This window comes from Seriola lalandi, unplaced genomic scaffold, assembly GCF_002814215.2.
Source record: "Seriola lalandi dorsalis isolate HSWRI2012SDOR001 ecotype SW California unplaced genomic scaffold, Sedor1 jcf7180002054379, whole genome shotgun sequence".
Classification (NCBI taxonomy): domain Eukaryota; kingdom Metazoa; phylum Chordata; class Actinopteri; order Carangiformes; family Carangidae; genus Seriola; species Seriola lalandi.
This window is the reverse complement of record NW_019524932.1, coordinates 55,001-70,873: the sequence shown is the minus strand read 5'-3', so window position 1 is coordinate 70,873 and position 15,873 is coordinate 55,001. Positions and strand designations below refer to the sequence as shown.

The following is a 15,873-nucleotide window of genomic DNA, read 5'->3' as shown; positions in this document are numbered from 1 at the left end:
AGCGGAGTGGGCGGGCCTTCAGAGGACATCAGTAGAATGGGCGGTCCTTCAGTAGAGTGGGCGGTCTTTCAGAAGACATCAGTAGAATGGGTGGTCCTTCAGCAGAGTGGGCGGTCCTTCAGAGGATGTCAGTAGAAAGGACGGTCCTTCAGTAGAGTGGGCGGTCCTTCAGTCGAGTGGGCGGTCCTTCCGTAGAGTGGGCGGTCCTTCAGTCGAGTGGGCGGTCCTTCAGTCGAGTGGGCGGTCCTTCAGTAGAGTGGGTGGTCCTTCAGTAGAATGGGCGGTCCTTCAGCAGAGTGGGCGGTCCTTCAGAGGATGTCAGTAGAAAGGACGGTCCTTCAGTAGAGTGGGCGGTCCTTCAGTCGAGTGGGCGGTCCTTCAGTAGAGTGGGCGGTCCTTCAGTAGAGTGGGCGGTCCTTCAGTAGAGTGGGCGGTCCTTCAGTAGAGTGGGCGGTCCTTCAGTAGAGTGGGCGGTCCTTCAATGTGGCCCAGGACACATTCAGGTTCATCACACTGCTAAAAGAATGTGTTCTCATGTTGTACAGACCTCTGCTTCTGGTTTGAGTGATCAATGCGTCTTGGGTGCGTTCACACCTGAACTTAGAGCTGACCACTGGTGATCGGATCAGCTGAGACAGATGTTAACACCTGGTCTGAACAGGTCCTTAGTGTTCTTCATTTTTGTTAGGGACCCTTGGAGGTCCGCAGACCCCATGTTGAGAACCACCGCAGCAGATTCTTATCATGTAGCGTTCACCACCTCAGACTACATCACTTCAGCCTGAAACACGTGCACAAGCAGTCACAGACACGCGCACACGCACGCACGCAGCACTGCGCCTCTCATGATGCACCAAGCCAAACCGCAGCTGCCCTGACCCCGACAGCAGCAGGACGCGATGCACTGAAAGCACACACTGGAAACCATTCACTGCATTCGGGCGACCTCCAGCCATTCCACTGACCGCTGAGTACTTGCATCCAATTCTTTCTGAGGCTTTGAACATGGCACTGCTACAACTACGACGCACACACAGAACAGAATGCACTGGAGGTGAGCCGACAGCCAACAGGATCAGGACCACGCAGCTGCGGGGGAGCACACAGCACCACCATGCAGATGCGTGTCTCACTGGGAGAAGAGGGCTCTGGGGCTGTAGTTGAGAAACACGTGGGACTTGGACACTCCAACGTCCATCTCAGAGGAATCGTGACAGTATGACACAAATCTTCTCCAATCCTGGCTCTGTTTTTTTTTTTTTTGTGTGTGTTTGTGCATCCAAGTTCAAGACTACTGACAGACAGAAGGGGGAGAAAGTTTCAGTATTTCACAACATGACAGCAACTGGTCAGTCACACTGCAGTTTGATGCACATTTCATCAGAAAATCACATGAATAACAGGATGACTCACTTTTTTTTTGGATTTTGCGAGGACCAAGCCTTCCTTTAAAAAAAACGCTATTTATAGTTCTGTGTCTTTGTGAAAGAAGAACAAAACATCTACAAACAAAACTTCAGACTTTTCTGTAATTGCTCAGGTGTTAAGGTAAATTCGGCCTTCAACAGATCCGCCAAGCACCACGCAGTTTCAATTAAACAGTGCAAATCATACCCGGTCATGCTGTTTGTTATTGTACAACGCGCTGTACATGGGTAAGTACATGGGATTGCTGGTTAGTTAATATAGTATTTAAGCCGAGTTGAAACTGAGCCGAATTATCCTTCTGATTCATACAGTGTTTTCAGTGTTTTCAGACACTTTCTACATTGACGCTTTAGTTGAACATGATCACAGCAGCTTTACATGTTGAGATTTTTCAAATGGAGTTTGGCATGACGTCTCCTGACACCAAACAGCATCACCTACGCGATAACCTTGGCTTTTTTCTACACTCTCGGGCACTTTATTGTGGAACAGCTATTAAGCCAAGACAAAGCCTTGAGTCTGTATTTGCTCCGACTCAAACGGACGTGATATTTTATAGCGAGCTGTCAAAACGACCGCAAAAACACTTTCTCCTCTGAGCAAGCCAAGCTAACGTTAGCTAGCTGCTAGCTGACGCATGCAAGCAAGTCAAACATTCAGAAACAAGAGGACCAAACGTCTTTGGCACGCGCGCATACTCAAACCGTACGACCTCCGTCTGTTGTCAATGTCTAATGTGATTCAAGAGGAACAATAAACACACGTTATGATGATGAATGAGACTCACAGACGAATCCTCGCTCCTTCTCGGATCGATCCCGTCTGTGATTGTTGTCACGCTCGCCGGCGGAAGCGCTAACCATACCGGAAGCTGTGTTTACATTTAATGTTAATAAGACTCATTTTACAGAGTGAAACCGCAGTGCAGCTTCTCCCGCCGAACAGACAGCTACACAAACGTCTCCAGTTGACACGCAAGACACGTGACTATAACGCAAATAACGACATTTACTTTGAAAGGTCAACCGGAAGTGGCTTTCTTCTCACGTCAGTAGATCTTAAAAACCACACCTACATTTGCTGCCTATTCAAATGAAATAATATCGATATTCAGCATCTGTATGAATATCTATGCACTTTAATATTTTTTTTCTTTAATTTTCTTATTTATTCTTCCATTTATTCTGACCCACATTTCTACTCTTATTACTGCTTGCCCAGTTGTTCCTATAGTTTCCTTTTGACTGTTATAAAGATTGTCAATAAAAAATTAAAAATAATAATAAACTTGTCAGTAGACATGAGGGTCTGTTGTGAGGCAGCAAATCACTGTCATAATAGGCATAAATTTGAATTGTATCAGCAACTGAATATGATTTTGACATTTAATCAGTGCTGAATACTTAATATTGAAATTTAAATACAGCTGGATTCATTTTCATATTTATTAACTTTGAAAAAAATATTATAATATACAATATTGTATGTCCAAACCTGAAGTCTCTCCCTGTCTCTCTCTACTCCCCTCCAACATCCTCCGCAGGCTGCTGGTGGTGTAATGATGTGGGAATGTGTAGAGTCTTCCTCGGGTTGGGCCGATTAATAAACATCTAATAAAACTTGTTTGTGTACCCGTCTGTGCACAGGTCCTTTTTAGTTAATGGTTGATCTGTGTGTTTTGAATAACATGGATCCAATTTAGAAAAGAGTCTGTGAATATCGCCTAATGAAGTTAAATTTAAATATTATTTAAATTTAATTAATTGAAAGCAAAACATTTCAAGATTAGATACTGATTAAATAAGAACAGAACCTGTGCAACTCATTGCACGTGAGTTTGGAGGTTTAAGAACTTTGTGTATCTTGAAAACCCTTTTGTCATAGATTAAATTAGAATTTTGTCCAATGGATAAATACATTTTTCTTCAATCATTTTGTGCTGACTCTTTGTGTGAAACAATATTTTAACACAACAATCTTATAAATAAAAGAACATATTTATTATCATGACATAATCAATACACAAACAAATTTGTCAAAAGTCCTGAACATAGACACTTTAAAAAAATACAAAATATACATTTATGTATCTTGTGAACAACTATCTCGTAGTCCGTCAGTCGATCAGCTGACTGAGGCATCAGCTCGGAGCCTACGCATGGTAATGTCATCAAAACGTTAGCTTCAGCTCTGCAGGTCGTACCAGAGGCCTGGTGACGTACAGCGTGAAGTCCATGCTGTGGTGTGAACAAAACAGTAGAACTATAGATAACGTACACTGATTAAGACGGAGCATTCATGTGGATCTTATTCATGCAGCATAGTCCATATGTTTGTCATGATATAAACCAAGAAAGTGTAAAACAGGGCCAACAAAAAAATAAAATCAGAAATGTTGCATTGTAATGTTTGTCTTCAAACCATCTTCAGTAGTTTCATGTCCATGTCCGTCCACAAAGTGATCACAGGTGCTGTAAAACCAGGAAGTCCAATTGTGCTTTTGCACATCTTCACTTGTACCTATTCACATGCAGCCCCACTTTAAAAAGGTGCTATGTTTAAGTTTTTGCTATTGCTACGTGGCCAGTGTTAGCATCAACAGCTGTCTCCAGAGGTGGAAACAAACACCAATGTTAACTCTTATCACTTCTTTCCTTCAACTGAAGTTAGCATGCTAACCAGCTAGCCCCCGCCGGCCCGTCTTGTCACTTTGTGATAGCAAGTCACAGCCTGCCCTAAAGAAGTAGTGCTGCTATTATAACCTATTGTAAACGCAATGACGGCTGAAGCTCTTGGAAAGCGAGCATCACCACCACCCGCTCCCGGTGAGAAACCACGTTTGGCGGCAGAGAAAACTCACAGCTAGCCCCTTTAAATGTGTAACTTTAAAGAGCATTTGCAGCCATGGAATAACTAAAACAGGCACACACAGAAAAGCGAGCACACAGGTTAAACAGAGCTAATTGAAAAAAAAAAAAAAACAGAATCTAATCTGCAAATTTTAAGTTGCAACAAGCATCTAGATTTAGATCCAAAACCTTCTCCACACTACCAGAAATAAGATCCTGGTGGGGAAATGTTGAACTGTTTATCCATTTGTTCTTGTCTTAAAAACAGTCAAATGTAAATATATGATGTCTGCACTTGGCCTCTAAAATATCCATAAATAGTTAGTTTTAATTGTGTCTTGGTTGAACCCTCCGAATTCCCAACAAGAATGACGAGGACATGACCTCAATGGTAAATACGGCCCTGACACTAAACCCCAGAAGCCGTGTTTGATGCCATCATGAGATTAAGCTGCACTACATGTGGTCCAATCCAGGAAGGACAGACCTCAAACTTCAGGGCCCCCTGAAAGCCCAGGTTCACTGCAGGTTAGTTCAGAAACAGGGCTGAGTGATGTGGAGAAAATCCTCTGAGACAATCATTTCTTTCAGGGGAAAACATTTTAAAATCTGAGGTAAACCTGTGACATGTAATGTGTAAATGTCACTTGATTCCAGCATAATAAAAGTATCTTAAAAAAAAAAAGTATACAGCATTTCGTATCACAATAATGTTGTTAGGATACAATCCATTTTCTGGGAATTAGTTGAGAAACTGATCATTTGATGAGGCTCATTTCTGCCCCAAGGTTAATCTGGCATTGACAAAAATGACTTTCATTGTTCCATATGTGTAAAAACAGCTGGTATTTAGCAATACATTACCAATAAATACCACCAACCCACTTGTGTACAGTAGCAATATTAAAATCACATCCATCTGCAATAACGACAGCACCACACAGACGGCTGGTCTGATTGAAAAAACACCGACAGTGATACAGACGTCTGCTGCTGCTGAGGCTCCACCGCATAAAGGAATCAGTGGGAGATTAATGAAGATTAATGGTGAAACTTGAAGGTGATCATGAAAGAAAAATGAATCTGTGGAGTTCGCTGGTCGGCAGATCAAAAATGAAATGAGGGGAAACAAATCTGTGGAGGTGTTGAGACATGAAACAGGCAGACAGGCTGAGGAGGAAGGCAACTGAAGAATATGAAGCACCTTTCAGAAGACTCTGGTGTCAGGACACCACAGTCAACATTGTTATATACACAGTAAACCCATCAGCTGGGGAGGGACTAGATCACCGCACAGCCATGTCTGAACACATTTAAACATAGATATGTGTATGAAACATGAGCGATCCGATTCAATCCTTCCTTGTTGTGTTACAGCAGGTCTGACGTCGGCTTAGCTCCGAAACTAACAACACAACACAATGAAATAACAGAGAACATTTTCCTGTCACCACAGTGAAGATTAAAACGTGGCTCAACGGCTGAAATGCAACCCAGAAAGTTATAAATCATAAATATTCAATATTAAATACTGAATATTAAATAAATAAAGCTATTATGAAGTTAATAATCACATGAACCAACAGTTTGTGAAATAATTTAACAAATTATTAAAACTCAAGTCATTACTATGTTTTTTATTTTTCTTATTGCAATAAATCATTTTATTTGATGCCATTTTATTTCATTAAAGAAATGCCCTTTTTCAAAACTCCAATCACACGCCTCCTGCTTGCTAAACTAGCAAGCTCAACAACTGCTACTAGCTTTACCCAGTTAGCGCCTGTTCGCCAGAGCAGCAGCAGTGCTAAAGTAACTCTGAATCAACCTGCTAGCTAGCAGCAGTTGTAAATAAACACAGTACACAGACACAGTAACTAAAACCTCTTTAGCTTTTAAAACTTAGCTTGGATCGTTACTCGACATCAGAGCAAAAAGATCAACAATCCTTCTGTCTTCGCGCTAGCCAACTGGAGCTAGCTAAAAGCGCTAACAGACTTTTCACATTATAATAAACCAAGCTTCCTACCCTTCCTAGCTAGTTAAATAAAAGCAGTCTGTGTTTATCTGCTGTGTATTTACAGCAGCAGCTTAGTTGATTCAGAATAACTTTAGCATTGGTGCTGGCTAACAGCAGCTAACTGTTGAGCTTGTGTGTCACTGAGCAAATAAGAAGATTTCTGAAAGGGGACATTTTGAAATGAATAAAAAGCCTCCTATAAAACTATTAAACTCTGTTGTAATCAAAATATTTGATAATAATTAGGTTTAATTCACAAATTATTGTTTCTTTCTTTCTCTATTGTTTCACACAATTTTCTTGTGATTATTTCTTTCATAACCATTAAAATATTACAGTATAAACACTTCAGGGTTCCAAAGTTAACCTTTCTTTTCAACCCTATGTGTTTTCTTTTAAATAAAGACATATTAATATGATGTTAAAGTGAACGAAGGCTGGACTGGTCTGATGATATGCCACGATTCAATGTGTCGACCTTTCAAAGTAAAGGTAGCTTTCAGTGGATTGATTGGGACCTGGAGATGAGAGTGACCACCCACAGCTCTCAGAGACAGAAGTGACGGTGAGGAAGAATAAACTTTGTCAGAAAACATTCCTCATGCCTTTAAAACAAACTAAAACCAGACAGTAAATCTATTTTTGGCTCTTTTTCTACTCAGTGGAAATGAATGCTTTGGAATTTTCTTTTCCCTGCCCTTCAGATAACTGACAGGAGCTCGTGTCGTGAAGCTCCCACCGTAAAGACATTTGGTTGATATCTGCAGCTCCACCTGAAGGTTGCAGTGCTGTTGGGCTGAAGTGTTAATGGAGGGGCGCTGCAGTATTCGCACCCCGTCCGTCCCTGGTCTCCAGAACAGACCGACTGGTTCCCAGTATTGCCTCGACGCCAGCTCCCTCAGAGGGAAAGCATCAGAACGGAGAGTTCATCCCCAGCTTTGTTTCAAACTGCAGCTTCTGTCTCTTCTGGTAACGGACTCGCACCCTGAGACGGACAGAGGGGACAAAGCTCACGATCAATACCAGGACACAATCTGCTAAATGTTTCCAGCTTCACAACACGTCCATGTTCTGAAGAAGAGGAGGGGAAATCAAAGACCGCTCCTGCTCACTTCGTAATCCTCAATAATCCCTGACGATAACTGCAACATAAGACTGTGATATCAGCTCGTCCTTCTCTCCTCATGCGTCACTAAACTGTCTCATCTCATGACGATTATACAACCGCCTCCTGTGCTTCGTACCGTATCTCGTGCAGCTTCACCACTTCGTTGACCACGACCACCAGCAGGGGGGACAGAGACACGAGCACCCAGGCGTGCAGCGGGATGTCGCCCAGGTTAAAGGTCAGGGCGCCACCTTGGTCACGCCACAGCTGGTAATCCACCAAGGCCTGAACAACCTGGCTGAGCAGACTGGAGGACAGAACAGAGACAGGCTCAAGCATCAAAAAACATTAATACAGGATTTTACAACTGTGGAGAGTTATCATCAGCTCTGCTGCATCAACACAGCGGTCGTATTCAAGTGAGGACGCAAATTCATAGTTGGCGTTAAGTGCTACAGCTTTAAGAAGCTTAACTCCTGGCATCAAGTATAAACCCACATTATTTCTGAAGCACAGCCAGGAGGAAGGTGCTGAAAACTGGGTTTAGGTACTTGGGTGAGTGGAATCTGTAGCGCACTGGTTCCAACCTTTTCCGTTAATATTGATAATGATGGAACATTCAGGACTGAACTTAAAGCAGTAAATAACCCCATGAACCATTTTATTTATTAAAACTCAACTAAACATCTTTAGCTCAACAAGCTTTGTGCTACATACTAGCTAAACCGTCAAAAAGGTCAACAATCTTTCTGTGTTCACTCAAGCCAACAGGAGCTAGCTAAGAGTGCTAACACAGACTTTTCACTTCATAGTAAACCAAGACTCAGATAGCAAAACAAGTTTACGATGCGGTCTGGCAGCAACATAAAAGTTCCTGTCACTGGCTTATCACAGTGATTAACATTTTTAATCTTTTAAATTTAAAGGTAAATTCATTTTAAAATATAATTTATATTTAGTTGTAGTTATAAAAAACATATTTTTTTCACCAGAATTTTACTGTTTTTTTTGTTTTGATTTGTCGGCCCACCAGAGGGCCACGGCCCACAGATTGGGAACCGCTGCTGTAGAGTATACAAATGCTAACTTACACCACAGGTACAGTGAGACACCACCAGGTGTTGCTGAACGGACTCTTTCTCCACAGAGGCTGAGAGCGGTGGACGTAGCTGAGGGAAATCACCACTGGAAAAGGATTAAAGAAAAGAAAAAGGTGAGTGGGCTTGACCGTAGTTTATCCACAAACAATATAGACGAAAGAGAGAGGCCCTACCTGTGTGTAAGACAAGGAACCCTGCCATGACCTTCTGAGTCAGCAGCAGACCATTTGACAGCTCAGTGAACCAATGAGGAGCCTCGTCTGAAGAGCTGTGGTCACACAGAACAACAACTTCCTTCATCAACGCTTCATATAAGAAATCTGTCTTTTCTCCAACATTCGTTCTTGCGTCTTGTTCACCATCAGTCTATCATTTTTAGCATTAATAACTGAGATAGGTTCACTTCAGTTAGAGAGAGAGCTTCTCTTACCTCGCTGCGAGTATGTTAAGGCAGGTGATGCTGGTGTTTTCAGCTAAGGTGAAGTTGCCGCTACTCCGGCAGACCTCGTGCAGGGTAAAGCCGAAGGCCAACAGGTAGGCACACACTGTCAGACCAAACTTCAGCAGGAAACAGCCGAGGAAGTAGTTCTGGGTCTGGTCAAAGAGGACGACATGATGAGAGAGTCTTTTATTTTGAAACATAATGTGAAAAATAAAATACACAGAGTGGAGAAAGTGTGTTTGTTGTTTGGTATTTATCCTTATCATTACTGCTGATAGGAAAGTGTTCTTCGAGGATATTGTTCTAGCGGCTTCGTTGGACTGGAAGAACGTACAGTGTAGTATTCTGGTTAACAGTATTTAAGTATGTTTCTCTAATCTGTAGCAGTAATAATCCAGTAGCTGAGTAGATTCGACAGGTGGGATCACACCTTTCTTGGAATGGCGTCTAGGTTCTTCCCCGTGGCAACTGCCATGACTGAGCTGTCAGGAGGCTTCCCCAGCAGTGACACACTATCAACACAACACAACACAACTGGACCGTTAGTGTGACATCCTGCAGTGAAATGACACGGTTATTAATAGTTTACATTATTTTAGTGTGTGTGTGTGTGTGTGTGTGTGTGTGTGTGTGTGTGTGTGTGTGTGTGTACCTTAGAAGTGGGCAGCTGAAGCAGGACAACCAGAGAATGTCAGTGGTGTTCATTGGAGGAGGAAGCTGAGCCAGACAGGCTAAGAACTACAAACACCAGAGACACCACATTTCTTCAGTATCATATTTCTGTTTCTGTAATCCACATGCAACATGTCATCTAGTCAACAACTCCTCACGCAGCTTTGCCCTGTTATAACCATGTGACTGATGAGGAGGAAGTGTGTGCAGTGTCCTCTCTCACCTGGATGATGACCAGACTCAGCTGACACTGCAGCAGGAACAGGAAGCATTTGCGGATGCCGTAGGTCGTGTGTCGCGCCTGGAACAGATTCACCCAAACGCAAATTAATCAACATCTCTCTCCGACTTGTTTAAGTGTGTGTGTGTGTGTGTGTGTGTGTGTGTGTGTCTACTGACCTGCTCTATGAGCTTGACCATGCTGACGCTCTCTCCCTGGTGGAAGGTGACGGAGCAGCCCAGACTGTTGAGCTGTCCGGAGAGCCTGAGAGGAGACAGACCCTCGGCGCCGCCGGTAAAACCTCCTCCGGTGGCGTAGCCGAACGTCTCCCACGAGCACTGAGACGGGTACAGAGGGTCCAGAGCGATGCTGCGGGACATTTAAAGGATCATACTGAGAATGTGAAGATCACATGATTATTGTGAAATGAATCAACACTATAACGTCGACTAAAAAACCTTTCCTGATTTAGCTCTAATAAAGTAGTGAGATATCTGTGTCCTAACAAACAGGAAAGCCAGACCTCTGATGAACTATATAAAACAAAGCTGGTAAAAAGAGATGAGAGTGGAAACACCTGAGGAGGTGAGACTGTGTACTTGTTCTTATTCACTGATGGAGGTAGAAATCTCAGAGACAGCTACACCTGGACTAACAAGACGAAATCACATAAACACCGTTTCCTAGTCTTCAAAATTTAGTGGCTCTTATTTAGAAAAAAAGAAAATCAACAATTTTCATGACAAACCAACAGTGGTCGATCTGTACTCATGACATAAACCAGGAGGGTTGCACTGTGTTAACGTGGGTTTACCTCAGGTCACTCTGGAGGAACAGGCGGCTGTTGCGGAAATTGGCCGAGCTTCCCAGACAACACGTGACCTCTCTGTTCTCCTGCATGATCTTCATCATCTCACACATGGCTGTGGAGAAAACACCATGGTAAGTATCTATAAACACAGACTGTCACGCACAACATCGATTATTTCACTCACATAAATCTCACTGGTCATTAACCGTCACTTTTCCTTGTTCGAATTATGGATGGAACCGAAACCCGTTACATGTTTAAAGACCGGAGCATCTATAAGCCTGTTATCGGTTCTGCTCTCAAGAAAATACATTTCCTGTGACCAAACTTCATTTAATACATTTTACGTCGAAGTAAGGAGGAAGAGTTATGATGTGACACACATGACGGATACTCACTGTCAGGGGTGCAGTCAGTGAAGAGAGGCACCAGCAGAGGCACATTATCAATGTTCTTCAGGTGAGGACGGACCTGGTGGATGCCACGAGGCAGCTTGGCCTGACAGGAAAACAAGAACAGGAAAAAACTCTTTGACTCATTTAAATTTGAGCTGAAGTCTAAGGATGGTAATAAACCGATCCTGTAGGGAGGTTTTGATAGATGTTATTACCCTGTTGCAGTCCTCCAGGAAGCTGGGCACGTCGCTGTCCGTGGGCTGGAAGCTGGCGAGGTCAGAGTGCGCCTCCTCCTCCGGCAGCAGCGGACCTTCTGCTTCGTCCCGAGAGTCTGTGACACGTTTGAAGAGAGTCGACGGAGTTAGAGAAACTCAGACGTCACGGTCTCAGAAACCTCACAGGTTTCCTCCGAAACGTTTTCACACGACGTTATGTTGCAGCCTTACGATAAATTCATTTCAATGATTGTTTTACCTCATCAATCTAAAGTCAATACCCCGTAATGACAAAGACAAAACACAATTTAAAAAAAGGGAAAACTGAAGAGGCACAAACTCTCACCTCTGTTCACATTTGATCTGAAGAAACATTCAGATTCTTTGTTGAAGTGAAAGGAACAAAACCACGTCCTGCACTGACAATCATTAAAGCACCAAAGAGTTCTCAGTAAAATGAACTGAAACGATCAGAAGTAAAAGTTCTCCCTCTTACTTTATAATACTAGTCCTCATTATTGCGTCACATTCACTGAGTCACTGCCGGATGGTTTAATCTGTGATTTTCCACAGACATATAATTATCCAACTTCGAACTGGAGAACTTTAAGTGTGAAATAAAGTGAATAACAGCCTCAGTTTGTCCGAACACGGGTCCGGTACCTTGGTTCAGGTCTTCGTGCAGCGAGCCGTGACCTGGGCTGGACGGAGCTCCGTCACAGGGACTGTCTCCGTTGGGAGTCAGGGAGATGTGACAGTTCCAGCCCGTCTCCAGACCCATCTTCTCCGCAAACACCTGCACACACACCAGGTGTGAGTACACGCACTCATCAACACTGTTCTGTTGTGCACTGTTTACATCATGCTGCACATACTTTATATTCTTCATACAGTCTCTTTTCTTTTTTTGATACTATGAAAAATATTGTGATATTTGTATATTGTTCCGCCGTGTCCCCCAGTGTGGACTACAATCAGCTGCATCAAAAGGTTTACTGTCCAAAGCAAAGAGGAACACATTATTGTATTATTAATTTGATTATTTTGTTTGGGGGAAAATTTATTTTTAAAGCAGCTGATGTGGATTCCCTGAATATTAATCAATGTAGAATTGAGAGTGACTTTACTTCAAAAACAAATGATGATCAAAAAACACTTAAAAATGGGATTGTGTCGAGAAAACTGTTTCATTGTTTGTCATTCTTACTTGTTATTCTTTAATATGTTTTGTAGCTGTCAGGCCTGATTGATTTCGTAATGTTATTTGGTTTGTTGAGTGTGAAGTTCGATCTGTGGTTATTTATGTTTCTGTCCATTAAAACAAAGGAAGAGGAACAGACCCAGATCCTTTTAGCCAAGATAAACTAGGTACTCGTGTGTGTGTGTGTGTGTGTGTGTGTGTGTGTGTGTGTGTGTGTGTGTGTGCGCTCACCTTGCTGCGGAGCTCATCCTCCATAGAAAAGTAAACAAAGCGGATGCAGGCCGTGACCAGGGCGTCGATGAGCCGGACCGTGTCCAGCCTGGCCTGGAACTGAGACGACACCATCCCCATGAAGATCTGCCCGCTCAGGGCCTGAACACAGTCCTCACGCTCCACCCCCTCACCTATCCCCTCTGCAGAGCAGGCGGGGAAAGACAACGAAAGGAAAATGAAATAAAGTTGTGTTGTCACTTTGATTCTCCGTCCAGCTGTCACGGATCGTACCATCTGAGCTCCAGCTGTTCCTGCAGGAGTTGTGTTTGATGGGTGTGGTGGAGGGCAGCTCCACTCCAGAGAAGAGGCAGGGACCGGGGGCCAGCTCCACACACTTCCCGTTCAGCTGGCTCGACAGTGACACCTGCATGGGTTTGTAGGCGAAGGCTGAGCAGTACCCTGACAGACAGGCGCGCTGGTAGAAGTCCAGAACCTTCTTCCTGTGACACGGGGAGGGAAAGTGAAAATCAGGTCACACAGCTACAGTGAATGCAGTCTAATGCAACAGCTTCATGCAGGTTATAATGTTCTGACACGTTACGTCAGACACTGCACCTGTCTGAGCCTGACAGCGGGTAAATATCAGTCCCATCCCAGAAGTCAGTGCAGGCCTCCAGGATGAGGTCAGCCGAACCGTGTGACAGCATCTGGATGTTATCTACAACGGAGAGGTCGGAGGTTACGACAGAGTGGATGACATCATCAGCAGGCATCAAAACTAAATCAAATACCTTTGGACAAGCTGTGTAAAATAAAAACCTGTTCCTGCTCCTTTCAACCATAAAATGAAACAAATCAGACGAGCAGAAAGACACAGGTAGACACAGGTAGACACAGGTAGACGCAGGTAGACGCAGGTAGACGCAGGTAGACACAGGTAGACACAGGTAGACACAGGTAGACACAGAAAGACACAGGTAGACACAGGTAGACACAGGTAGACACAGAAAGACACAGAAAGACACAGAAAGACACAGGTAGACACAGGTGTGTGTAGACTCACTGGAGGAGGAGTCCCGTACGAACAGCGAGATGAGGTGGGACATGGGAGGCTGGCGTTTGGTGAAGTAATGAAGGTGGCGGGAGGTGAACTCCTTGGGCTTCTCTCCAGACGGCAGCTGGTACAGAGCCAGGTGGTTCTCCTGTCTGAACAGCTCCCGGGCGCCAGGAGTGAAACCTGACGCACAAACAAGGAAACAGGAGGGTGAAGAGTTTAACCTGAGTTACTTTCAAGTCCAACTGAAATCACAACTAGTCGTTCCGTGATGTCCCTCCTCACCTATGAGCCTGGAGAGCTCGCAGAGCCCCCAGGGGACGTAGACGGGCAGCACAGTGCCGTGGCTCTCCTGCAGCGCCAGGTTGGACAGGTGGTCGGAGAAGCGGCAGAGCTGCTGGGTGACGCTGGCGTTGCAGAGGTTCAGCATGATGTTGAGGCCCAGCGGCTTGAGGGAGGGCAGGTGGCACTGCCAGGACTGGTCGTCGAACTGGATGCTGGTCGGGTTCTGCTGGTCCTGAGACAAGCTCAGCATCTCCAGGTGGTAGTCGCACACGAAGTCCTCCGCCTCCGCCTCAGGGCAGCCCAACGCAAAGTCCTGGAGACCAAGACCAGCAACGTTTAAACATCAGGACGGAAAAACTTTAAACTCAGAATTCTACAAGAAAAAAAAGGTTTAAGTTTTTTTTTGAATTTTCAGAGAGAATACAAAAAAATAAATTTGACATGTGGCTCTAATGTGGGAAAAATATACATATATTCTTTTAGAAAGTCCGAATTCCAACTTTAAACTCAGAATCTGAAATTTTTTTTTTTTTTTTTACCTTTTTAAAATGTTTTAATTGTTTTTAACTGAAAATTCTGATTAAAAAAAATTTACTTTTAAAACTTTTTTAGAGAAGAAGAAGTTTCACATGTGGCTCTAATGTGGAAGAAATATTGTTATTTTTTTTTTAGAAAGTCCGAATTCTGAGATTTCGCTGAATTGTTTTGCTGTGGCCCTAATCCTCTTCCTACATCACGACTACTCAAACGGTCTCAGTCCAGTGTTTTACCTGGGCCTGGTCCTCCTCGCCTCCCTCGGTGTCGTGGCTGAAGCTCACGTTGGATCCGGAGTGGTGTTTGGTGCGAGTGTGCGTGGGCTGATAGGGGCGCCGAAGCCCCGCTGTGTCAGACGAGCGAACGGTGTCGTGCGAGGTTTCGCTCAGCTCAGGCCCCTCCCCCAGCTGCGTGGAGGACTCTGCCGGCAGACAGAGCAGAGCCTGCACCTCCTGGGCCTGTACAGAACCAGGGGATACGACACTCAGCGCTATCAGCTGATCAGTTGGCCTGAGTCAGTTTATACTCAAAATAACAGGCAACAAACTACAAACTAGAAGTAACCACCTAAAACACACACACCTCGTCCCTGTCATCATCCGTCTCCATGCGGCAGTAGGAGTTGACAGACAGGTCGTCTCTGAGGTCGTCCTGGCTGTTGTGAGGAGGTTCGACCCGGCCGCTGAAGAACAGCACGGTCTCTGGACTGGGGTTAGGCCACGACAGGATGCCCTGTTTGTCCACACAACACAGCACCTACACACACACACACACACACACACACACACACAGAGGATTTACACACACGCTCTACACGCCCTGACAAGTCTATTACATGGTTTCCATGTACGAGGCCTAAATGCTGCCGTGGGCTTCACCAGTCAGTCAGTCATTAAAACATGTCTGTGTTCAGATCTTCTCCCAGTGGGACGCATCTTCACTGTGTAAAGATGCGTATTTGCTGCTGTGGTCCTGTAACATAATTTAGCAGGAGAGCTGCAGACAATCAATCATCATCGTTTGGATGTATTTGTTCCTTCAGCTCTGTAATACTCACAGTGACAGATCCCAGAGTGTGGAGGAGGCTGGAGGTGTAGCAGAGCGTCTGAGACTCTCCCTTCAGGACGCCGACCAGGTGTCTCCACACACAACGCAGCATCTCCTGCACACATGCACACGCACGCACGTACGCACACACACACGCACACGCACACACACACACACAAATCAAATTAGATACCAGAAAGAGGATGGACATGTCTCAATAGATGAATAAATAAAAATCACTAGCTTTAATTAACGAGGAAGAAGCCGACTCTGCCTAAA

The 15,873-nt window shown here is 44.3% G+C and overlaps 2 protein-coding genes across 7 annotated transcripts in view; both read right to left on the bottom strand.

The window, feature by feature from the left end:
• tdrkh (tudor and KH domain containing) overlaps positions 1 to 2,411 on the bottom strand; it is a 14,495-nt gene extending 12,084 nt beyond the window's left edge. For 2 of the 6 annotated variants that reach the window (XM_087174748.1, XM_087174749.1), the window contains exons 1-2: positions 2,216 to 2,411; positions 1,134 to 1,294 (exon numbers count right to left, since the gene is read on the bottom strand). In XM_087174748.1, the coding sequence (XP_087030874.1) occupies positions 1,134 to 1,279 (146 nt within the window). In that variant the 5' untranslated portion in view covers positions 1,280 to 1,294; positions 2,216 to 2,411. The remainder of the gene's footprint in view (positions 1 to 1,133; positions 1,295 to 2,215) is intronic. The other 4 variants (XM_023409019.2, XM_023409020.2, XM_023409021.2 and 1 more) reach the window with 3 other exon arrangements.
• Positions 2,412 to 3,406: 995 nt separating this feature from the next.
• The window catches only part of tmem94 (transmembrane protein 94), a 27,077-nt gene continuing 14,610 nt past the window's right edge, over positions 3,407 to 15,873 (bottom strand). The window contains exons 11-31 of the mRNA XM_023409018.2: positions 15,605 to 15,709; positions 15,130 to 15,303; positions 14,784 to 15,005; positions 14,014 to 14,326; positions 13,738 to 13,911; positions 13,290 to 13,392; positions 12,966 to 13,174; positions 12,693 to 12,874; positions 11,924 to 12,056; positions 11,261 to 11,376; positions 11,049 to 11,148; positions 10,654 to 10,762; positions 10,019 to 10,208; positions 9,843 to 9,920; positions 9,600 to 9,685; positions 9,378 to 9,459; positions 8,936 to 9,099; positions 8,679 to 8,773; positions 8,497 to 8,590; positions 7,542 to 7,712; positions 3,407 to 7,282 (exon numbers count right to left, since the gene is read on the bottom strand). Coding sequence (XP_023264786.1) covers positions 7,210 to 7,282; positions 7,542 to 7,712; positions 8,497 to 8,590; positions 8,679 to 8,773; positions 8,936 to 9,099; positions 9,378 to 9,459; positions 9,600 to 9,685; positions 9,843 to 9,920; positions 10,019 to 10,208; positions 10,654 to 10,762; positions 11,049 to 11,148; positions 11,261 to 11,376; positions 11,924 to 12,056; positions 12,693 to 12,874; positions 12,966 to 13,174; positions 13,290 to 13,392; positions 13,738 to 13,911; positions 14,014 to 14,326; positions 14,784 to 15,005; positions 15,130 to 15,303; positions 15,605 to 15,709 — 2,973 coding nt within the window. The 3' untranslated portion in view covers positions 3,407 to 7,209. The remainder of the gene's footprint in view (positions 7,283 to 7,541; positions 7,713 to 8,496; positions 8,591 to 8,678; positions 8,774 to 8,935; positions 9,100 to 9,377; positions 9,460 to 9,599; positions 9,686 to 9,842; positions 9,921 to 10,018; positions 10,209 to 10,653; positions 10,763 to 11,048; positions 11,149 to 11,260; positions 11,377 to 11,923; positions 12,057 to 12,692; positions 12,875 to 12,965; positions 13,175 to 13,289; positions 13,393 to 13,737; positions 13,912 to 14,013; positions 14,327 to 14,783; positions 15,006 to 15,129; positions 15,304 to 15,604; positions 15,710 to 15,873) is intronic.